This window comes from Paramormyrops kingsleyae, chromosome 18, assembly GCF_048594095.1.
Source record: "Paramormyrops kingsleyae isolate MSU_618 chromosome 18, PKINGS_0.4, whole genome shotgun sequence".
Classification (NCBI taxonomy): Eukaryota; Metazoa; Chordata; class Actinopteri; order Osteoglossiformes; family Mormyridae; genus Paramormyrops; species Paramormyrops kingsleyae.
The window spans coordinates 5,487,291-5,512,334 of NC_132814.1; the positions used below are offsets into that span (position 1 = coordinate 5,487,291).

The window sequence follows — 25,044 nt, forward strand, 5'->3', positions numbered from 1 at the left end:
CCTTGTTCTTTGAACTGGTGAACCACCACATAACATGATCCCCAACAGAACAATAACACTGGTATAAAATCCAAACATCCTTCCACATACAACAGGCACAGATCCGGGAGGCATTAAAGTCAATCAATACCATTTTGACATAAACATCTGATTGGTTAGTCCTGTCTCATCTAGTTGCTTGGAACCACCTCCTCTAAAGTGTGATTGGTTATTTCTCTGAACCAATCATTTTTCCTTCTGCGCTCAGAACATTTTTGCGTAAGTAAAACTCCCATGAGTCAAAAGAAACCCCCGATGAATGCTGCACCTGCACACCGGCATCTGGGAGACTGTTGCAAATTTTGGTTGATGTTTGACAGTGTTTAACGTGAGTTTTTCCCAAGCGCAGTAATCAACCGCGTTTTAATGATAATTAAACTTTGAAATAATAATATTAGCCATCAGGAATTTTATTAAACAGCATATAAATCAAGATTTATTTGTGGCACTTGTGGCACGGATACATGATATCAGATGCATTCTTGGCAGCCCCACATTTGGAAGGGTCCTCCATGCATAAGTAGCAATTGCTTGAGTGGTCAGTTGGTTCCCACCAAATTCTTGGAATGGCTTCTTGGTTCTCTTTTCCCCCCTGTACCGTCCTGCAAAAGAGCAAAATAAAATTGTTATGAAGAATACATTTATTTCATCCACAACAATTGTGCAAGAGGTTCCTGCAAAATATCTTATGATGTTTTTTCTATCCTGTTGGAATAAAAAAATAAATTAAAAAAATATTTCAATTTTAAAGGGTCTAAAATTTCTGTAATATAAAATCTTACTATTTGTCACACCCTGCCGATCCTCCTGACTCCGCCCCTAGGGGTCTCATAAGTCGCACTTTTGTCATATTACTCTTATCTCTCATTGCTGACTTTCTGCAATTCACTTCTACTGCCTCTTGTTGTGCTGCCTTGTTGGTCCTGTTTTTAAGTGCTTCTGGTCTTGTGATCCCTGTCACTGAAGATTAGTTGTGGTCGTAGCCTCTCCCCTTGGTCCCTTCTGATCCCCAGCGTTTCCCTTTCTCTTCTGTTTCTTTGAATAAACCCCTTTTGTTAACCCCTGACTCCTGCATCCGCGTCATCCGTTCTGCACACTCGTGACACTATTCAAGCAAGCAAAAATTGTCCATCTTATCTTCTAGTTTTTTTATGCAGTGCTCACAGGTGAAATGAGGCGCCCAAAGTTTATCTTGATCCCTGAATGGCACGCCAAAATATGCCATGTAGGCTTCACACATTTTAACAGATGCTGTCACAGAGTACTTTTTCGCTCTTGTCCTGTTAAATTGGCCATATACACAGCAGAATGTGTCTGGAGAATGCCTGCAGCCTCTTGATGCCTTCTCTGATAAATGCAAATAAGTCTGTGTGTTCACCTAGGCAGCTAGAACTACACCGAACTGGAGAGTGGTGAGCCCCTGTACATGTATCACTATGGAAAGTTCTAGAAAATTCTGAAAAGTTCTTAAATATTCTTGTAAGTTCTAGACAATTCTCTATCAGTTACTCAGCATTGTATGGAGGGACATGGGCAAACAAAAAAATCCTTTGAAACTTTCTGGTGCTCATGCAACACTGTAAAGGATTTTTGTTGTTTGCCCATTTCCATAGCATGGAACTGACCTGGAATGTTCGGAAAAATGGGTGCATTTTAAAATGTCATTACCCAGGTCACAAAAGCAAAGTTTGAACAGAAAAAGGGGTCTTTTTCATTTACTTTAGGCATAATCAATTGGGAAATAACACTTTTTGCCCAGGAACAAGAAAAAGTAAAAGTTTTGTTACATAATGTTATTGATCTGTTTTGCCAAACGTGTTCAGTATAATGTTATTGTATTGTCTACTTAAAAATAAAAATTTCTTTCTCCCGTAATCAAGTTTTGTAAAGCTTTATAAATTTTCCACTTTAGCTAAAAGTTGTCTCAGTATATACCTTAGTTCTCCCCTTAAACCTCTCTTCCAAAGTCCCGCCCACTGCAACCTGTGCCGAGTAACCAGCTGAAATACTGGTTTAGTGCAACCCTTTCCCTTGGGTCCAAAGCATAGCCAGCAATGTGGATTAGGAGACGCGGCGTTATGTTCGGATTGATTACAGTATGTACTCTATACAATATTATATATAATATAAAAAGATATTCATGGCTTAAGCCAATAACTACAAATTAATTTGGGGGGGCTAAAAACATTTTAGGAGGGCTAAAGCCCCCCTAATATAGGCCTAACGACGCCACTGCTCAGAATGATGCAAAAAACATCCAATGAGCAGCTGTTCTGTGCTTTATCGACGAGAGAGGTCAGAGGAGAATGACCACACTGGTTTGAGCTGCTAGGAAGGCCTGGGATACACCGGAAAAGATTGTTAGGGAAGTTAGAAAAGGCCATGACTTTGAGCAGTTTTAACCAGCAAGCAGTCACGTTATTTTTGTTTACCGTTATTGAGAGAGAGAGTGAGAAAGAGAGAGTGAGAGAGAGCACACCTGGAAACAACTATGCTTCACCTGATTTTCTGTTAACTTATAAGCATAATTTAATTACAGCCTACACTGGCTTTCAGCTCTGACTATGTAGTACACATAGAGCCTCCACTTTCTCCTTTAATAGTACGGGATTGCCAAGATGGTTAAAATAATATTTATGTATTTTTCAAGCCTATGATATATACCTTGACATTGAAACTATTGTGAAAGGTGTCAGTTATGTAATGTTGCTGTTATAATGTCAGTATGGCTATCGCAAGAGATCATTTAATTGTTTATTTTTACTGAGACCCATTTAACGCCCGCATGAAAAAAATAGGTGCAATAACTCAGATGACCACTCTGTTCAATTGTGGTGAGCAGAAAAGCATCTCAGAATGTACAACATAATGAAGCTTGAGGTGGATGGGCTACAATAGCAGAAGACCATGTCAGATTCCACTCCTCTCCGCCAAAACTGGACAGTGGAAGACTGGAAGAACTTGGTCTGATGATTCTCGATTTCTGATGAGGCACACAGATGGTAGGGTTAGAATTTGACATCAGTAGCATGAATCCATGGACCCAACCTGCCTTGTGCCTGCAGCCCAGGCTGCTGGTGGTGTAATGGTGAGGGGAATGTCTTCTTGGCATACTTTGGGCCTGTTAATACCAATCGATCATCGCTTGAATTCCACAGCCTATTTGAGGGTTGTTGCTGACCATGTGTGTCCCGTCATGGCCACATTTTACCCATCTTCCAATGTCTGCTTCCAGCATGATGATCCAGCACATTACAAAGCAAAAGTCATCTCAAACTGGTTTCATGAACATGACAATGAGTTCAGTGATCTTCAGTGTCCTTCTCGGTAACCAGGTCTGAATCCAATAGCACACCATTGGGATCTGGTAGAACAGGAGATTTACAGCATGGATGTGCAGCTGACAAATCTGCTGATGCAGACATGTCTACATGGACCAGAATCTCAAATGATTTTTTCCAGCATTTTGTGGAATCTGTGCCATGAACAAGTGAGACTGTTTTGAGCCCAAAGGGACACCCTACACATTTCTAATGTAGTGTTCCTAATAAAGTACTCAGTAAGTAGACAATCCCTCATTTTTTTTCTGTGAGTCTGCAGTACCCCCCTCCCCCACACTCCCCAAGCCCTAAGGTTAACTCCAGGAAGCTTGGCTGAAAGCCAACTGACTCTATACTGACCTCATACTTTAAAAGGCGCCTTCTGGCTCAGCCCCTGCTGCCAAACCCCTCCCACAAAGAAAGGTGGCTAGTACCTTTGACCTCAGTGGAGAGGTGGGTTTATGAAAACTCCTCGCCACGTGTGTAACACTTTGTCACATGCTGCTGTAATGCTGGCGTGGAAATCACCTGTTCCCTTTGTCAGAGGTGTGACGGACTATACAGTATGCCTCCTAAAATAAACTCTGGGGTCAGTGGAGAACGGCAGGGAAATACTGACCCCTCTGTGTTGCCAGGTACAAGTCATAGTCATAGTTTTGTGTTGAGGGGCGAAGACCTTCAGCTACTCCAGCTTAAAGACTTACTCTTGACTTCAACAACCAAGGTGTGTTAAATGAGACAAAGGCAAAGCAAATAAGAGAAAAATGCCATGGATGGAAAATAATATCAGAGAGATTATGACATATAGGTGACAGAAGGCAATCAAGAAAAAATGGCATTGTTTATGTACTATGGTTTCTGTGACATATAACAGACAATAAGCTCTTCATATGATACCAGCATGGTTACATATCCAAAATGCATGTCATATCATGAGTAATTATTTTATTTATGTTCATCAAACTTTACTACAAGGCTTTACAAAATCATTCCGATGAAAGAAAATACCACCTATGTAGTGCTCTTTTTTTTTTTTTACAGTTAATCCGAATGACGTTCTCTTTCCTGGATTATGCACATGCCTGGTAGAGAGAAGAACGCAGCCCAGAGCTGTGCAGGGGCCTGGAACAGAGGTGATACTTTTGTGATTATGTTCTGGTGTTGTGGTCTGAATTTAAACTGCGATGAGAAGTTTTTAGGGCTCAACAGTTGAGCCCACTTCCATCAATGTGCCCAGAATAAACAAGACACTTTGACATTCACCTTTTGCCCTTGCAGAGCTTCATCTCCTGTGGAAGAGTGAGCTCTGTAAAGATACTTTATTATGCAATTCTAACTTTGCAGCATGGGATTGTGGGATATGTTGCAGCTCAAGGTGAACTTGAGAAGGTCTTTGTGTGAAAACCACGATGTTTCCATCAGGCCTTTAAACTATCTCAAAATAAGGTTCAAGACTTCTTTTTGACCCCATGTTGAAAGAACAGCTGTGGGTTTGTAGTCTCTGGCACTGAATAGCAAAACTAATTCGTCACAGTCTCAAGCTTTCTGTCAGCCCCTAATGAGTGTCTGCGTGGGTCAGTGATAAAGAGCAAGGCTTCAGATTACCGAGTCTACAGTTCATGCAGAATTTACGTTTTTGCATTGTTTTCTCCTTCCTCTAAAGTAAGCCCCCTTACAGTCTTGTGTAACCTTGTATAGACACTCATAATTCATGATCCTTTCAAGCAAGTCTGGTACATACTCACAATCTGCTCTTGTGTTATGAAGGTTTCACCCCTAAACATTCTTTGATCATTGCCACTGACCTTTTTAGTTGTGCATACAGAGTTCAACAGTTCATGTACCAATGTAGACCACAGAGCAGTCCATTCACACTTTGAAATTACACAGATAAATGAAAACCCTCTTTCCCCCTAATTCTCTCCACATATCTGCTTAATTTTTTTTCTGTTTTCCCTGGAGTGTAATTTTTTCTCTTTTTAAATGGGCAGTGGGGTGGAATTGTAATTAAGCTTAGGAGGAATTATTTTGTCTGATTTAAATCTTAGAGATACTGGAATTAAGCTCTTGTTGTGATGGAACAAGATTTGAAAATTGTAATTTTACGTAAGGGATTAAAAAATTAATCACCTTTTGACAAAACCATTTTTTAACAATGAGGTGGGAGGTGCACATTGATTGAGTGTATAATGGGTGTCTGATATGGAGTTCTTAAATTTCTCTTGCCTGGATTTTGATGTGATTTTGCCATAGTGATCCTGCATCATTGTGAATTTCCTTGATGTTTCTGCTTGGACTGCAGTTGACTGTGGTTAAAGTGACTCTACCTGGATACCTGAGAGCATGACAGAAGTATTTGCCTGGACGTATCTGCCCTATAACTTGTATAGCATCTCTGTACAGACATTTAGCTACCATGTCACCCTAGCTTCCTATTGAGCTTGTGTGGATTTCTTTCATTGTGTTGTACTCTTTCCTTCCTCTACCTTGCCACACTGGAAATGGGGGCAGTTCTACATCATTTACCTTGAAACTTGGCACATTTCACCACTGGGTCAGATGTTCAGCTTCTTGGCCACTATGCCCCATGCTGTCACATCATCTCACTCTTTAAAACTTTAATACCTTTGGGTCCCAATGTTAAATATGCAATATAACGTACACTTTAGAATATGTGTGGGGATTTGTGTGTAATAAACCTTAAGAAACTTACAAACAGTAGTTTTCAGGATGTGGGACGAGATAACTATGACAGGATGCAGTAAAATGTTAGCTTTAAAGAACAGAGATCTACATTTAATTGTGTAAGAGAAAGAATTCGTGGTCGATTACGTTGCCCACATAGCATAGAATTAATAAGAGTTGTTCACTGTCCTCCTATTACTGTAATATTCTGGAAAGTTGTGATTGTTCAACACCAGTGCTCACAGTTAAGAGCACCTCCAACTCCACATAGCAAATATACATATGAGGTGAAGGAGGTATTGAATGATTCTGTTCGTGTTTGGACTAACCACCCTGAGATTCTAATGCATCCTCCAATACGTCCATGATTCACCTATATCACTGTGCCAAGGACGAGTTGTGGAACATGTTTTTCTGGAATTAATTGTATAACTGGTTTGCAGGACGCTTATCTTGTTCTAGGACACTTGTGTTGTCTTCGTGGAAGAAGGGAAAGCGTTGCCCAAGGACGCTTGTCTTGTTTCCCATGGGATTAAAGAAAAGCGTTGTCTAATATATTTTGCAGCTGCAAGAAGTCTCACTGCACTCAGGTGAGAATTAGAGGACCAGAAGCGCACTGCCTAAGGGGAGAGGTGAGCCTGGCCAGCTCATTCTCTGCCCACAGGCACACAGTCGCCTTAGACATTGTCCAATTTAGTATGAAGGAAGGGGAAGAACTCAGTACTGACCGGAGCTCGGCCGTGGGATAGAGCGCACATCACCCGGGCACTTTCTCGGGAATCACGTGTTGGTCTCCTGCCAGGACTGAAACGGATTCCCCAGTCTAAGCGTGAAGGTGGGTGATGATGGCACGTCCAAGTGTGAATAGCTTGCAGCATTTTATTGATTAAAGGCATTACTTATAAAAGCTTATGATATATGATAATTTTGTATCACTTTTAATGAAATACTTCTGAACGAACCAAAGTGTGCCTGTTTGTTCCTTTGAAAGCCCTATATCCCCCTCTCACACTAAGACAAGTTGCTTACCTCATACTTTTGTCCCAAGTAACATTTGTCCATCTCTTTAATGAGTACGCTACCTGAGGCAAGAATAATTACACACACGCCATGTTTATTTTATTTTTAACTTGTCATTCGCAATGATGTCATCATTTACCCAGTGCAAGCTCCTCATGGAGCAGGCAAGACATAGGCAAAGAGTGGAAGCTCAGGAAGGCCTAGTTTGAATCTGGGAAGAAGGGGTGATTATGAGAAAGCTGGGAGACGCTTATGAACCCAAACCTCCAGGTGAATAGAGTTTGGTTTTGTTTGATTACTGTTTGACTTGGTGTCATGGTCACCTGCACATTCTTTGCACAGTTTCTTCTCCTGCAAGCCAGCCCTCATTCGTAAAGTCATTAGCAGGATTACAGAATAAGAGATCAGGGTAGCACTTTACTAAAGGCCATGTTTTTAGCAATTTATAAACCCATTCATAATGCATTATAATGCATTCAAAAAGCATTATCAACGTGGGTATAAATATTTATAAAAAGGCATGACACATTATATGCATGTTTATTATGCATTATGACTGCCTTATGAAGCTCTCCTCTATTATGCACTATAGATACCTTTATAATGCAGTATAAAAGCATCCTTAATGCTTATACCGACCATTATAATGCATTATAAAGGTATCTATAGTGCATTATAGACAAGAGCTTCATAAAGCAGTCATAATGCATAATGAACTTGGCTATAATGTGTTATGTCTTTTCATAAAGATTTATAAGGTTTATAATGCTTTATGAATGCATTATTATTTGTTATGAATGTATTTATGAGTTGCTAAAAACATGCCTTTCAGTAAAGTGTTACCGAGACCAGATTATGTGTGCTGCATTTTTAAACAAAAATATAGAAAATGACCAACTAGAATCATGGTTGCAGCAAGAAGACAACCGACTACGAAGCTAGCTGTAGGACTCAGCTTGTCAGGAATTCCAAAATGGCTACTTTCGTTGGGAAAACAAGTTTGGTACAATCTCATGATGGATCACGCCTCCAAGTACTGTAATGCTGCTTTTCCACTGCCACCAAGAACCAAGTCCTACCTAAGCCAAACAAAGAGATGGTTTTCCACTAAAAATCATTCGAGCCATACCCATGCTTACTAACAGGCCGAAAGTGTGACTAAACTGAGCTGGTTACATCAACTGGTGACATCCTTCTGCAGTGGAAAATCAAAGTGAGCTGGAACTGCACTGCAACTGGCCTGTAATTGGAGTTTCCTCGTAGTACAGGTTTGGTTTGGCCTGGTTCCTGCATGCCAGTGCAAAAGCGTCATTATTCATCAGCTCCCCTTTTACTTAGGAATGGTACTCCTATGAAGCTTCATGTTTTTGTGACAGGTTTTCAATAGGTAAAAAGATTCAAATTGGTTCAGCGGGATCTTCAGACTGACTTTGAAAAACTTTAGGAAATGAAGTATTTTACAAGGTCCCCTGTTTGGCCTGATGTCAGTTGGATGTATATTACAGGGGTTTTTGTGAGATATCCAGGTGAGGCAGTGAGAAAAGCAGTATCCATGACTACACCAGGTCAGCCTCTACTACATACTGTTCGGAGTAGCCCTGCACCAGCTCTGCCCCCAGCGTGCCACAGCAAAAGTTGGCCAGCAGCTCCCAGAGGGGTGGAGCCAGAAACATCTGGCATACAACACGGCCAGTCAGGCTGTGGGTGGAGTGTTCCAGGTGGGCCAGGACCTGCTGCTGCACCGGTTCTAGCACCCTACCGAAGATGTCAATGGTGAGACAGTGGCAGCCGAGGCTGAGAGGCACAAGGAATGGAGCTGAGCACAAGCTTAGAACAGTAGGCCTGAGCATGTCGTCCGCCATCCAGTCCACCTCCCGCTGCAGCAGCATCTGTACGTTTCCAGGCAACAGCCTGAAGGGCTGCCAGTCCTGCACGATGGTGCCATTAGGCAGGATGTCCCGGGCAACATCCTCATTCAGGAGCAACCGCTGCAGTTCCTCAGATTCAAGTCTCACTGGACGGTCCATCTGCACGGTCCCCAGCTCTGACCCCAGATCAGCTAGTCGCTGCCTCAGCTTCTCAGCCTGGAACTCAAACAAAAGTATTCCCTGCAAATAGAAGGAACGAAGAAATGAAAATGCATCCATCCAACAGTCTTCCAACCATTTATCCTGAGTAGGGTTGTTAGACAGCCTGGAACACAAAGTAGTAAAATTGGTTTTTGTGCAAGTCAGAGAGACCAGAAAGCCAAAAGGAGTGGAAAAGGCAAATATCGTACCAAGAATGAAGAATTTGTAGCAGTATTTGCAATATTTAAGGTATATTTTATAATAAATAGCCTGCAGTCAAAAATAGACATTTCTGAGGAGGGCTGCTAAGGGGTTTATTTGCTAACAGACAAGACAGTCAGAAAGGTGACCTTGCGCACCTGTTTGGCGATTAGCTGGTACTTTTGTAGGTCCCTGGGCCCCAGCGGGTCATCGCGTGTCAGCCGGCTCACCTTCACGCTGGGATACCTGGACTTCACCATCTGGGAGCAAAACTTGAGCAGGACCCTGGCCACACCTTTACCCCTTTCCTGAGGTGCCACCCGCAGGCCTTCCACCAGTGCCGTCTGGCCATCGTCGATGACGCACACCGACTGCAGAGCAATCTGGGGGTGGGTGGCAGAGGAGGTACGTGTAGAAGAGAGCATAGGTCTAAAAACCTGCTTGAAAAGCATTCCACAGAGCACTATGTGGCCATCATTTAGGATGTGCACTGAATGCAAAGTGATCTGGGGCATGGGGTGGAGGAGGCAAAATGTAGGTCTTGAGGAGAATGTAGGCCTCCAGAAGAATGTAGGCCTCAAAGAGCCCTTATGCGTCAAGTTAGATAGATCTAAGGAAATCATATTTTGCTTTGCAAAAAAGAGGGCACCGGCGGGATGTAAAGAGAGGCGTCAAAGCAATACAAATATGCACACAGACAGTATTCTGACTGTAGAAACAAATGTCAACATGAAACAAAGGGAAATCCTGGATATTTCAGCCATTTTTAGGTCCCAAAAAAAAGGAAAAATATGGGAAAAAGAGGATGTATGATCATCTGCATAGACATAAAACCAGTGATTGTAGGCTATGAATTTTGGCCCTAAACAAATGTATGGTCTCTGTGGTAGGCTTACCACTTTGCCCTGCTTCCTGGCCAGGATGACCATGCGGTGGGGATCCTGCAGCCAGGCGCCATAACGCGATGGTAGGTAATCCAGGCCTCCGTAGATATCCTTGCTGATGCTCAGGATCTCCTCAAAGTCTTCCTCAGCTGCCCGTGAAAACTGCAGATCGCAGTGTGGGTTGGTCTGAGGAAGCTCAACGAGTGTAGATGAGTGTGTGAGGACATCCTGGACCCCCTTCTTCCAGCTGGGGAGTGGGGGGGAGGGATTGGGACATGTGTGGTCGACAACAGCAATCTATAAGGTATCTTCAGAGATGCATACTATACACTAAAATGATGTATATAATTAAAGGATCACAGCATGTCTTCCAGCTACTTATCCTGGACAGGGTGGCAAAGGGACACAGACAGCACATCACACAAGGCAGAGGTACAACCTGTATGGGATGCCAGTCTTTTATAGGGCAAATACAAGCACACATTACAGGAAGTTTAGAGACAACAGTTTACCTAACTGCAGGTATTTGGAAAGTGAGAGACAATCACACTACACAATGAAAACATGCAAACTCCACATTGGTGCATGAAAAGTAGAGATGGGATTCAGATCCCTGTCCCTGAAAGCATGTGGCAAGACTGGTACCGTACTTCTCCAGAATACAGCACACGCACACTGTCTATATATGCTAATAGCATATGTGTGTGTGTATGATTGATGATACCTTCTGTACCTTCGCAGTGACTTCTTCTCCCTGCCCAGCTTCTTTACGCCCCCACAGCTCTTCTCCCCCCCCCGGGTGCCCAACGGGGCCTGGCTTTTCTTGTGATCACGCCGGTGCATCCACTGCTTCGGTGGTGCATTCTCCCCCAGGACATGTGCCATCGGCAGCTTGGGATAACTGCAAGTGAGTGACAAGACAGGGCGCTCGTACTCATGCAAACGCATGGGCACACGACGCCTGCATCCATTTTAGTAACCACTCGTCCAGTACAGGGTTATGGTCAGCATATGGGTCCCAAGAAACACAAGGCACTGGGCACCAGTCCATCACAGGGCACTGATACACCCAACTGCATATTTTATGACTGCCAGTGGAGAGTACCCAGAGAAAACTTGCGCAAAAGTGAGTACGCAAACTCCACCTACACCAAAGCAGAGGCAGATTTAAACCCACAATACTAAAGGTGTCCATCTCTTCATCACACTTCCATAACTACTAAGACACCATACTATCCTTCACAATACCTACGTGTGTAACGTCCATTCCTCTCTGTCTCAGAGAATCATTGTGTGTCATTGCAAATATTGTCTGCCTGTATAGTAGGGCTGGACGATTTATCGATTTAAAATCGAAATCGCGATTTGAAACAACACCATTAGCAAGTCGCAAAAATTGTGATTTAGGATATACGTTATACAGCACGTCAGACCCAGGGTTTAAAACTGTTGTGAGAATAGTTTTACAAATTCATGCAGTGCTCCCTGTGTGACAGTCATTCTCACCAATCGCAAGCGCCGTGCTTCTCGCGTGCCAGCCATGCTCACCAATCAGAAGTGGCCCAAGAAGACGTATAGGCCCACAAACAGCAAACACTTGAAATCCAAGGAAAATGTTACATTCGCGGTGCGGAAAAATACTGATTCTGCTACTGAGCTGTATGTGAATTGCCTTCCTATTTCATGGTCCGAGATTGTTTCAGAAAGGTCCTATCATCAATAGAACCGGCGAGCTCCTTTTAAACACCAGCTGCAATATACTTAAGCGTATCATACCTTTGGTTTTTGTTAATAGGCAACAGCATTAGTATACCGCTAACCCATCAAAACAATAACGAGACAGTCAGTAATTCTCACAGCAGCGGAGTCGGTGACCTCCAAAAAAGCCGTAAAACCCACAATACGGTCGTGTTTATGTCATATGTTTTTGTGCTTTTTAAATTTAAGTGTTTCCAAAGATTAATCCCACAACAGTAATAAAATAAAAGTCTTGCTTTAACATAAATACTAAAAGAATAGATCGCTTTAATCGCTATAGATTTGCCGTAAGATTTCCTGCGTGAGAGTCTGAAAGAATTTGCAACCATGAAAACTTACGTACATTTTTTGTTTCACCTGAATTGATTTGTATAGAAAATAACCGTATACAGTTGTTAACTGTACCAACATGAAATCGCCAATAAACGACTTCTATTTATAAATTTTATTAAACATTTTATAAAATGCATACTACGTTTAAAAACTTCCAGCTTTACGGTTTCAGGACAGAACAGCCACTCCGTTATGAACATTACGGGTTTTTGAGTGTTATTAGTGTTAATAACAGCAGCTAATAACACAATAGCGCAAACAAAAGGACTGCATACACCGAAGTATATTTCTTGCTTGTTCATTGGCGTGGGAAAAGGCGGTTCTAGTGTTATTAGGAGGGTAATAAGCGTTACCTACAAGATCGCTATTTTTCTTTTTGCTGCAATTGTTTTCACTATTATTTTATTTAACTTGACACATCACATCTTTAAATTCTCATCCTTGCATTAGAATATAGACCAGTTAATACTGATGGTATCACATGCTGCGTCATATGTTTTAAACTTACTACACACTGAATATTGAACTGAAGCTTGACATAAAAAAAATTAAATCGCAAATCAAATCGCAACCTCAGTTTCTATCAGAAAAATCACGATTCGATATTTCCCCCAAATCGTGCAGCCCTACTGTATAGAAACAGAATTACCTTTAAATGGTTGTGTGTGTGTGTGTGTGTGTGTGTGTGTGTGTGTGTGTGTGTGTGTGTGTGTGTGTGTGTGTGTGTGTGTGTGTGTGTGTGTGTTTAAACCAGATATCTTCCAGGGACCTAGACCTTAATAAGTCTCATTCTCGCCAGTGCAGGGAAGCAATAAAAAAGCCAATAGGATGTTGGGGTATATCTCCAGGTGTGTGGAGTTTAAGTCAAGGGAGGTAATGCTAAGATTATACAATTCCTTGGTGAGACCTCACCTAGAATATTGTGTGCAGGTTTGGTCACCATATCTTAAAAAGGACATTGCGGCCATAGAAAAGGTGAAGCGTAGGGCCACAAGAATGATTACTGGTCTTAGAGGAATGTCATACAAGGAAAGGTTAGTTGAGCTAAATCTGTTCAGCCTCAAGCAAAGGAGACTGAGGGGGGACATGATCCAGGTCTATAAGATTCTAACAGGTTTAGATGCTGTTCAACCAAATAGTTACTTCAGCATTAGTTCAAATACAAGAACTCATGGCCATAGGTGGAAATTAGCGGGAGAACATTTCAAACTGGATTTAAGGAAGCACTTCTTTACACAGCGTCTAGTCAGAGTATGGAATAGTCTTCCTGATAACGTAGTGCAAGCTGAATCCTTGGGTTCCTTTAAATCAGAGCTAGATAAGATTTTAACAACTCTGAGCTATTAGTTAAGTTCTCCCCAAGCGAGCTCGATGGGCCGAATGGCCTCCTCTCATTTGTATAGTTCTTATGTGTACTCTTAAGTAACCTACACTCTCAGAAAAAAAGTCACTGGGCTGTACCCTTGTAATTGAACTTTATGAGGTACAGAAATGGACTCTGATGAACATCCCAAAGATACAAAAAGCATTAGTGTACGATCAATGGTACATAAATGTTCCTCAGAGTCCATTTCTGTACCTTAAAAGGCGCAATTAGCTAAAGCTAAGGGTACAATTGGCAGACCCTCGAAGGTACAGCCCCAGTGACATGCAAAAGTACATTTTTTACCCTTTTTTCTTAGAGTGTACTTATTAAATACAAACAGTTACCAACACAGTTCAGGTAATCTAAGATAGTTGCAGTATTTTGAATCTTTGCAGGTATTGTAACATGCAACTAATTTTATATTTGTCTGTATATCACCCACAAAAATGATAATTATTTTGACCACTATGGCTTCTCTTAGGACTGGAATTTCCATGGCGAAATGCGATGTGATGAAAATAATTAGTGTATGAATTGTAATCAGCGCCGGACATAAGCGACAAAACCGCCGCTAAATTTAGTTAAGCACTTCTCACACAAAAGTGCCTCTCAAAAGACCTCTACAACCAGATGTGGAACTTAAGAATTTCTGCTACTTGCCAGCCAGACTAATTCAGTAAAAAGTGCAGTACGACATGCATTTTTTTTACAAGCCAGGGTTCTAGTGTTCATGTATTTCAGAATGTATGTATTGATGAGACTTCTAAGCACTTACGTAAGTAGTTCTGGCTCAGGGCGTCTGCCAAGTGCCGTAAATGTATTTGTGCTTGCCCTCAGTCTGAATTACTCGTCTCAACCGAGTGGGTGATCTTAAATTCCAGTTCTGGCTACGACATATAGAGACAATGCATTTCTATCCATTAATACCATGCAATCTGTACCACACAAGAAATTCACGCTATGTCTGACACCCAGCAGATGTGCCAAATCCTTACCGATCACTTTGCAACTCACGCGGTCAGCTGACAGCTGCTATCTATGCAGCGTGGATGTCGATGGACACCGGCCACCGGGATGGGATGGAAATTAAATGAGGGTCACTGAGTTGGTCATGCAAGATATAAGGCTATAGATTTGCCCCTCCTACCGTCAACCCAGCCTTCGCTGGTCCCCCATCTCTCTCGACATTCTTCACTTTGAACTCCTTAATCAATTTAACGCTTTACCGGAAGGATATGTCTTTGTCATTGAGTTTGCCCCGTTTAGTATCTTTGTCGCCCCAACCTTGCACATGATATGCGTAGCTTTGGAAGGAGAATTAGAGACATGCACAGCAAGTCTGAGCTAATACTACTTTTTATTTATCGTGGAAATACCAACCCTTGTTTTGTCTAGTCATCATTATAATAAGGTTATTGGACGCTCATCAGCCCAAGGTCGCATTACTCTTTTATTTTTATTTTTACAGACTTGGTTGCATTTGGGTTAATTGTTTAAAGGCGTTTTGTGTTTAATCACACTTCGCAAAATCATACAGCAAATGTGCATTAGATTAATGGAAGAAAAATGAATTAATTGTTTGGGGTGTATTAGAGTTTTCATCACGAGATATAACGATTATTTGCCAGTAAATGTTACATTTTGAAGCCGTGCATTTGCACCAGTTAATTACAAAGATTAGAACTATACATTTAAACGGAGACAGATGGTATAAAGGTATAAGGCATGGAAACCTTCCCTGGGAGAAGGCGGGATCATTCACCCCCAAGTTTCAATTTCGAAGCCGTTTAAGGTGAGCTGGACGTTCCTAATCGCTGTCTAAAACAACACCAATTTCAGTGTATACATAAAAGTGTACTATGCTACATATGCATGACAGCAAAACTGAGAAACTTTAGGTTGCTTATTTACGACCTGCGAGTTCACAGAGTGAAAAAAAGCACAGAGGTGGGATGCCTTGGTGGGACGCTGTTCCGTTAATAATAATGAATATCACCGCATCGGCTGTGAAGCGTTTTATTCTAAAACAGTTTTTGTGAACCAGCTGATCGCAGCACCAGGGGTGGAAAATTTTGAAGGAGTATCAGATGTTTGAAATTAATCTTGCGCTTGCGCTTTTAGCAAAGGCTGTCATCTTACACGACTTTTCCTTACACGACGCTGAACAGGACAGAATATGATCTTTACGAGGGAAGTGTCCGTTTTATCTGTGAGGTGCTTTTTGCCAGAAAATGTTAAAGTAGTGAAAGGTTAACACCTGATAGATTAATAGTGACAACACCGCAGGCCATCAGTAGTGTCTAAGCTTCGTGTGTCACGTTAGAGATAATGTCGCGTGTTCTTTGTTTTCCCTGTGTTTGTACTTTTCACAGTTGAGATTTCTGATGACTAATCTGCTGCTTTGACTGCGGTGTAGAGTCCGTCCATTGTGAACCTGGTCTGTGTGTATGCCTTAATGTGTTTTTACAATGGATACTTTTCCTATAGCCTACTCACCAAGGTTTATGTAAAGATAGGACACTCTGCAAGACAATTTTCCCGAAGACTTGGCTTATTAATGCTGAAGATGTTTTTTTTCTTTTATATTAATTACCGTTTTACAGAAAGTAATTTAGATACTGTCAATATTCACCATGACCTTTTGTATGGACACAAAAAAGGCATTAATTTATTTATAAATGGTTTGAATGTCACTACTTCTTAATGGGTTTCTGGTTCATCTCCACTTCCACTGCAAGTTTCTCTTATATTGGCAACTTTTCCACATATTCATGGATTTGCAAATGAACACACTGCTTATTTATTTTGTAACTGGCAACAACTGGATATATAATACTTGTAACTTTATAAACTACAATTAATTAACTGAAAGAGAATACTTTCCGGTGAGTATTCTTAAACACAAAAACAAGGCATGTTTTTGGAGTCTGAACTCATTTATTGACAGTGCATTGATAACCAAATCAGGGCAGGTTCCGACTCTCTGCCAGTGTCTCTAAGGTCATGGGTTTGAATCCCATAGTTGACGGACAAATCTGTCGGGCCCTTGATCAAAGGCCATAGCACCTGCCTGACCCTGTGCTCTGACACCAAGCTTTGCTCTGACCTCGGAATTTCTTGTTGGACTGCAAGAAAAATATGCAAAAACCAAGGATTTCCTATATATTAGTGCTTGTAAAAGCAGACGATAAAGTATTATCAAATCGGTCTTCATATAATAATATTTATTCAGACATTGTGTTGAATAAAAAAGCAGAGTAATAGTGGCTGGCATATACAGTGTATGTTGCATATATAAGAATAATGAATAAAAGAAACATCTCATCATTAATGTTCACCTGAGTGAAGTAATGAAGCAACAAGGACAATGGGGATCACAGTGATGCATTTTTGGCTGCTTTGGTAGCTGTGCCCGGGACTCCATAGGTTAACACCCCGGATATCAGGACTGGCTGCTCTCGTCTCCTCACACATGTCATCATGGCTAATTTTAGACCTGTGGGACCAAGGCTATTGGTTTAAATTTAGGTGCAGATTGAGTGCTGAGGCGCGGAGGAGGAGACGAGCGAAGCAAAGGGGGAAACTATCAAAATGTAATATAAGTCAAAGCATATATACAAAAACGAGGAACCACTCTATATTACAAGCACCTTCTAACTTTGAATAAATTTCCATTGCATGTTATGCACAAAATTCATTTCTTGAAAATATGAAATTAATTTTCTGTGGATATAGCAATCTCTAATATATATTTAAATAATATTTTAAATACTTTATCTCAATGTTTTAAATATGCTAGCCATAAAAATACATGGGTATTACATTTCATTTAAAATATGTGCTGTTTTGTATATTCTGCAAATATATTCTTTATACATATAATTTTGCTCTATAACATTTATATTATTGCGTGACTAAACTAGGTGTTTCTGATGTGAATTACTGAATATATTACAGATTGTTTTGGCTTTCCGCATAATTAGTAATTTCAATAAATTTATTTTAAAAATAACTACATTTTTCAGTTTGGCACCACAGTGGAGGAAGCCTGTCACCATGACGACAGGAGACTGGAATACGACGTAAGAGGTGATTTCCTGTGGAGAACGTTTGCAGGAACGTTTGTTCCTGTGGAGGATGTTAGCCAGATTAATTTGACTCAGTTGTCATATGCAATAGGTTAGAAGTCAGATTATATGAGTTCTGAAAATAGGAATAAAAACAAATAAAATGCTTGTCTTCTTGACATTAGGGAGGAAATATATCATACAGTACAATAGAACTCAATTTTCCTGCCATTTCGGAGCTGGGCAACTTTAACAGTGAATTTCCATCAGCATCTGAGCATTTCTCCTTCTCTGATCCATTTTTATCCCTCTTTATCGCTTTCTCTCAGCCTGCATCTTTCTGACTCTTACCCTGTGCTGATATCTGTGCTACAACACTTCCTCTTTCCTTTGATCTGTTTCTTCTGAACTTTGTTGATTTTTCTTTCTTATTCAGTTGCTTGTTCGGGCTCCTGCTTAGATTCTTTCCAGCTCTGGCGTTACAGGATCTATCTACAGCTTTGTAAAAAAAAAAAATTAAGAAACCACTGCAAAATATTCAGTTTCACTGATTTCTCAATCTATTGGTATGCTCCTGTGTAAAATATACATTTTTTTGCAAACTCCATGGTGTACCCTTTTGCCGGCAGAACCAGGATTAAACCTGGATTTGAAAATGCAGATTTTTTAAAAATATATTGGTCTCTTAATATGTTACAGAGCTGTGTGTGTGTATTAGGTTTATATTACATTTTGGGGACCAATGTAAACTATTTAAACCTGTTATTTTGACATTGTAGGGACCATTTTCAGGTCCCCACAAAGATCTGTGAATGCAATCCAAAAAGTAAAAATCCCCAAAGTCCTGTATTTAGAGTTTTCCCCATAGAAATGAATGGCGTGTCCCAACAAAGATATAATTACAAATATGTGTGTGTGTATGTGTGTGTGTGTGTGTGTGTGTGTGTGTGTGTGTGTGTGATACACATAACTGATCATGTGACCTGTGGTCTCAGTAAAAGTGCTCTAGATTCTAGATTTGTCACTTTTTCGTTTTACAAGAAGGTGAACATGCAGAGGCAGATACAGCCCCATAGGTCCAAAAAGGTCAATTACCAGCTCTTGAGTGACACTTAGTGGAAGCTGGTGGATATGCAGTCCAGCAAATGTAAAATTTCATAATTGTTTTGGCCTAGAAGGGTTGGCAGTCCTCTTAATGTGTTTTATGCAACTGCATTACAGCTTGCACTCAATTGTTTAAGCACATTTTCTGAAACATTCAAAACTTTCAAAATTTCAAAACTTAAAGTGCAGTCACCATATCAGTTTGTAATGTGCAACTGAACACAGTATATGTCCTGCAAAAGGCCATAATTTGCCAATGGACTCTTGTTTGAAAATCACATAAATCAGTGTCACTGAAGTCATGAATAGTGTCAATATGACAGGATAGCCTGGAGTTATGGTTCTGTCTCTCATTTCTGAGACTGATAAAATTACCCACATGAATGAGGTCCAAATTTACCGGTACCCAACTGAATAGCATCATTGTCAGGTCATACCACACAAACACCATTGCATTGGGTCATATCATTCTCAGTGTTGGGTGCCTTTGGGATTTTCTAACTCCCCTTCAAACTTTTTGAAAGTTTGTTGTATTATTTAAAAGGATCCCAAATTGGCCCCATGTAGCCACTAAACCAGGGTTCATTTTATTGACGAAAATGGTAATGGCTACTGTAATTTTTATTGATGAAAACAAGATGATGATAAAGATACAATTAATATATGATGCCAAAAATGAAATGTACTGACATTTTCGACGAGGAATAAATCAAGTGTCACGCCCACACGGGTGGGATGGAACAGCTGAGGGCTATTCCATACTGATATCGTCGCTTCATAAAGCGGACATTACTTCTCGATCTTTGCGAAGTATTGTTGCCAATTTTTGTAACCTTACCGGGCGTTTCGCCATCTTTTGTCTTCCCCGTTTCCGTTGCCTGCTCCATCCTGCCCTGCTGTCTTGCCGACCCTGCCTGCCCTGCCTGCCTCGCCTGCCCTGCCTGCCTCGCCTTCCCTGCCTGCCCTGCCTGCCTTGCCTGCCTCGCCTGCCCTCCACCCCTGAACCCATGTCCTCGGTCCTCCCTCCCCGTCGTCGTCTCATCCTGTCCTTATGTGTCGGACTGACCTCACTGGCTTTTGACCCTCTGCTCGCGCCCTGACAACATTACTAGTTATTCCCTTTGACTTTGTTTGCACCCGTTAAAGCCCTGATCTCCTGCAATACAGGGTCTGCCTTCTCTCTGCTCACCGTGCATCACAGAATACTTCGCCCAAGAAGTATGGACCCTGCGGGGACCCAGCGTCTGCAGCAACAGGTGGATCAGCTGACAACGCTCATTTCCTAGCTGATGGAAGGACAGGCTGCCCATGCCACTCTGCCTGCCTCCCCACCGAGGGCGTCTGCTCCTGTTCCAGTGGCAATGCCAGAGAAATACGACGGAGACCCGGATCACTGCCAGGCATTTCTAATGCAATGTGGGCTTTATATTGAGGAGCACCCGGAGCGCTTTGTGGAAGACACCCCACGAGTGCATTTTGTTATTTCATTGCTTACCGGTCAGGCACGCGACTGGGGTACTGCTCTTTGGATGGATGACAGGCCGCTTCTGGATTCCGCATGGGACTTTCAACAGGCTTTTAAAGAAATCTTTGACCACCCCACTGTGGGTCGCAGCCTAGGAGAGCACTTGTTTGACCGAATTCTCCTTAGAGTTCCGCTAGCCGGAGGATTGCCTACAGTTTATCTATGAACCCGGAAATCCAAGATGAACTTATGTCTCCCGGCTCCACTCTATCATTTGAAGATTACATCGGGCTGTCAGTTACCCCGGATATCAGCATGAGGGAGTGGCATCGCCGGCGGAATCATTCAATGGTAACACCCGCTTCTCTCATGATTTCCGAAGACCGCTCGGAGCCCATGCAGCTAGGACGCTCCCCTCTCTTCACGGCCGAGAGACGCCAGTGCACAGTGCTGTGGAGAGCCTATCTCACCCAGAAAACTCCCTAAGGTAGGCACTCCCGGTTTTTTTGGAGTTTCCCTTCCTCAGTTAACTGTACCAGTTAGTGTCACCTGTGCTGGAGAGGTTTTGTCTACCAAGGCTCTTATAGATTCAGGGGCGGCTGGAAACTTCATGGGCCATGCACTGGCACAACAGTTGAAGATTCCTCTACAGGCACTCTCCACGCCTCTCACGGTACTAGGCATCAGTCAAGACCCCCTACAGGGGCTAGGTAACGTTGCGAGTTGGGATGCTTCATGTGGAGACCATAGACTTCCTTGTGCTCCCCACCACTAAGGATCCTGTGATTCTAGGTCACCCTTGGTTGCAGAAGCATAACCCCCAGATTGACTAGTCTTTGGGTGAGCTTATTGCCTGGTTGGCTCGGTGTATCTCCCCATGTATGGCATTATGTTGTTGTGCTTCCTTAATAGAAAGTTCGAATCCGGAGGATTTGTCGATCATCCCAGCCGAGTACACAGACTTCAATGACGTATTCAGCAAAGCCCTCGCCTTTCAGTTACCCCCTCACAGGAGCTGCGACTGCGCTATTGACCTCCTAGAGGGGGCGCCGCTCCCAAAAGGTCGTCTTTAACCCCTGTCCCTAAATCAGGAAGAGGACGCGTATATCCAGGATGGCTTGAAGCAAGGTATTCTCTGTCCATCAACCTCCCCAGTGACGCGGCAGGGGCGGAGCTATAGGCGGGGTGGGCGGGGCCACCGCCCCTGGGCCCAGGCCCTCCCCTCAGCCAAAACAGGAACCTCCCAAATACTAAATACACATAAAGTTATACTGATATAATTTCTTCAAAGCTCTTGACAGCTAGAACATATTACTTGTATTTTAATTGTGACTTGTGATTTTATGTATCTGTCATTTTTTGTATACATTCTTATTATGGCCGGAGGATTGCCTACAGTTTATCTATGAACCCGGAAATCCAAGATGAACTTATGTCTCGCGGCGTAATGGTGTGTATGGTGTAATTTTTAATTTGCAAAATCTGCAAAATCCCTACAACAAACCCAAGCCCAATTATATGTCGGGGGCCTTTTAATTTGTTTGTTTGCAATTTTGCCAGGTGGGCTACCTTCTTTAAACTGCGTTTTGTTAGACTACATATTTCGGGACTACATATTTGTTAGACTACATATTGCGGCCGTCAGGGGGGGTACTGTCACGCCCACACGGGTGGGACGGAACAGCTCAGGGCTATTCCCCACTGATAGCTCCACTTCATAAAGCAGACATTAGTAGTTGGGCATGATTGGATAATATTGATTTACTTGTTTCAAGCGCGTAAAACCACGCATCCATCTGACAAGTAGGAATGGTACAGTTTTGTTTGTGACGTATGTCTGTAAACTGTTTTGCCATTTTGTCTGTGCCATAACTGGCTTTAGGTAGGGAAAAACATATCGACATATGATAGGTTTAACTTGTGTTTGACGCGAAAGAAGACATGGCTCTGTGCAAACCGCATGGAGCGGCAGTAAAGGGTAAAACACCGCGAACAGCAAAGAGCTTTTCTCAAATGAAAAGAAACAAATACCATGAAGTTGCTTTTTCTTTTAATGTGTTCAAATAGTTCAGTACCATTGAAATTTATTGCCAGACTGAATCTGAGGAGAGAATAGAGGGAAACCTGTGTGTGTGTGTGTGTGTGTGTGTGTGTGTGTGTGTGTGTGTGTCCACCCTGTCATGGACAAAAACAAAAAGAGTAATATTATTTCCACTACATTGTCTTAACAGTATTGCCATTTCCAGAGAGGTGTTGTATTTTTCTCAACAGAATTTTAGTTTCTCAAAATCTTTGTGAATTATGAATTTTAATATTCATTTCTCTCACCAAATCACCAGTTGTGCTTTTTGCTCCACATTAAAATAAACAGAAGATATCCATCCATTTTCTGTACCCTTTTGTTCTATTCTGGGTTGTGAGGAGTCCAAAGCACATGGACACAAGGCAGGGAGCAAGCAGGATGGATTGGCAGCTTATCATAGGGCACATTCACGCACCACACCTATGGACAATTTGGAAACTCCAATTAATCTCAGCATGTTTTCAAACTTATATTCCACACATATGGAGCCATGGCAAAGACGCACAGCCTGGGCCAACCGTACCACCATGCCACCCCAATCAATAACATATATGAACAAAAATTCAAATGACAGTACTTGTCCCCCTGATGCTTACAAAAATGTTTTTGTTATCCAAAATAAGTTATTGATTTATTCAGATAAAACATGAAGGCAATAGGGGGACAAACACAGTCACTCTCCATATTTATGAAACGACAGGAAACTCATGGTTGTAGATGTTATTAGAACATGTTGATCAATTCAGTTAAATTTCAAGGTTTAGTTTATTTCATATTAAACTGATTTTAACACAACTTTCAACGATAACAATTTCATGGCAGAGATGCACTGTATGGTCTAAAACACCAGAATATACAGGATTTTTTTCTGTTTCGTAAAATATCATAGAAAATTGATTTAGTGAGATGCCAGTTGCTATCAAAACAGTTTTTGAAATTCAGTATTATTATTATTATTATCCTCCTTAAAACATTGTTTCCCTGACAACATTGCCTAAAACAGTAAGTTAAACACAAAGTTACCAATTCAATTTTATTTATATTATGCATTTTCACAACATTACATTGTTTCCAAGCACTTTGTATTGTCCCCGCCCAAAGCCCCCAGTGAGCAGGCCAGAGGTGACAGTGGCAAGGAAAAACTCCCTATAAGGAAGAAACCTTGGGAGGAACCAGACTCAAAGATCCTACACGAGGTAGAGGAAGTTAAATGAGCAAGATGGAAAATTCCCAGTTCACATTTGAGTCTCAAAGCGGGATGCAGACAGGTGATGGCAGGCAGGTGCTGGTGCTGCTTCTGATGGCAGGACGAACAGTGGTACAGCAGCAGTGTGAGCAGGCCGGAAAGGCACCATGGGTACTGGAGAAGTCGCAGGCAGAAGGGCGAGCAGGCCGGAAAGATGCCGCAGGTACTGGAGATAGAGTTGGATGTCTCGAGACCGGACTTTTACGTGGTCTTGGTCCTGTCACAGTCTCGACGGTCTTTGGTCTTGGTCTTGTCTTGGTCTCGGATCCCTCGGTCTTGTCTTGGTCTCTCTGTCTTGGTCTTGCTGTCTCAGATTGATATAGTGATCAGGAGATTTGGAGCGAAAAGTATCCATGACACACAACGTAACGTTCGATAATGTAACATTATTATTATTTCGGCTTTCGCGCCCTTCAAATGCAACCAATCATTGATATACATGCATTTTGTTGTGATTCAGACATTGGCGCTCATCCAATTAAAATATGTGTTATAAGCGCAAAATAAGTGTAGCGCTAGTTAAACGTTAGATCCAGCATCACAGGCTATAAGACGTTGCAATCTTTAGTTTTCCTGAAGTGCAATCAACCACTATTTTAAAATGTGAACTGTTTTCTCTCTCTCCCTCCTCTCTGAAAATATGCCTATTAACAGTGATGCTCTCATTCTCTGTCTCTCTCTCTATTTTTAAGTATTTCATCTAACTGTATTAGTTTATCAATCTGTTATTTGTCCATAATGTCTGTGTTCCATTGTTCTTGCCCTACTGAACAACAGGCTTGATATCATTGGCCGTGTGTTGTAATCACATGCCACTGCAGACATCAAGATGTCAGAATCTTTTAAGCACTTGTCCTTATTCTTATTAATGCACAATTTGATGTGCAGTTTGCATTGGTATATAGTATTTGTAGTTTGCATTTGATTCATGTGACATGTGCACATGTCTTTATATTGTTTGATTACAGTATTTTACTTAAAATGGTGTTGACTAAACAAATGTGACCATTGACTTTTAAACAACATCTGCATATCACGTTCTGTTGACTTAACAGGCCTAATCCATTTCAGGGAAGTTGATATCATACAGTGTCATTTGGCTAGTACTACTACAATGGGACATGATGCAATTTCAAGTTTATAATTGTGTATCTTCAATTTGATGTTACAATTTCATCTACAAATTAAGTATAATTGAAATCAGTTACATATTTCCCATTCTTTAGACAGTTGTTGGAAATGTTAGCTGTTTTGTCAGATGACTTTGGGACCAGTCAGTACCTGTCATGTCAGTCCTCAACAGCAGTCTTTTTTTTCGGTCTCGGTCTTGGTCTTGTCTCGACTTTGTCTTGGTCTTGACTCGATCTGTCTTGGTCTCGATACCCTCTGGTCTTGGTAGTGTCT

At 41.7% G+C, this 25,044-nt stretch overlaps 1 protein-coding gene and 2 long non-coding RNA genes across 5 annotated transcripts; 1 reads left to right on the top strand and 2 right to left on the bottom strand.

The window, feature by feature from the left end:
* Positions 1-428: 428 nt before the first annotated feature.
* Positions 429-1,190, bottom strand: LOC140579760 (uncharacterized). The gene is made up of 2 exons (XR_011983625.1): positions 822-1,190; positions 429-641 (listed from the first exon to the last, which is right to left on the bottom strand). It is a non-coding gene; the product is annotated as an uncharacterized lncRNA (long non-coding RNA).
* A 5,948-nt stretch (positions 1,191-7,138) lies between these two features.
* LOC111852893 (histidine N-acetyltransferase-like) lies at positions 7,139-14,801 on the bottom strand. Of its 3 annotated transcripts, none has more exons than XM_023829253.2 (5): positions 14,671-14,801; positions 10,952-11,119; positions 10,231-10,465; positions 9,493-9,717; positions 7,139-9,172 (listed from the first exon to the last, which is right to left on the bottom strand). In XM_023829253.2, the coding sequence occupies exons 2-5, from the start codon at positions 11,101-11,103 to the stop codon at positions 8,621-8,623; spliced, it is 1,164 nt and encodes a 387-aa protein (XP_023685021.1). In that variant the 5' UTR covers positions 11,104-11,119; positions 14,671-14,801; the 3' UTR covers positions 7,139-8,620. The 3 variants fall into 3 exon arrangements, with proteins under 3 accessions (XP_023685021.1, XP_023685019.1, XP_023685020.1); XM_023829251.2 differs by having other exon boundaries at positions 10,943-11,119; XM_023829252.2 differs by having other exon boundaries at positions 10,943-11,119; positions 14,690-14,796.
* Positions 14,802-14,884: 83 nt separating this feature from the next.
* LOC140579428 (uncharacterized) lies at positions 14,885-23,207 on the top strand. Its single transcript, XR_011983465.1, has 3 exons — positions 14,885-15,467; positions 20,014-20,798; positions 21,224-23,207. It is a non-coding gene; the product is annotated as an uncharacterized lncRNA (long non-coding RNA).
* The last annotated feature ends 1,837 nt before the right edge of the window (positions 23,208-25,044 follow it).

Excerpts from the sequence above, each read along its gene's own strand:
- LOC111852893 (XM_023829251.2), bottom strand. The coding sequence starts at position 11,103 with ATGGCACATGTCCTGGGGGAGAATGCACCACCGAAGCAGTGGATGCAC. Across the intron at positions 10,466-10,942 it reads TCACTGCGAAGGTACAGAAG|CTGGAAGAAGGGGGTCCAGG; the intron begins GTATCATCAATC and ends CCCACTCCCCAG. Across the intron at positions 9,173-9,492 it reads ACCAGCTAATCGCCAAACAG|GGAATACTTTTGTTTGAGTT; the intron begins GTGCGCAAGGTC and ends TTCTATTTGCAG.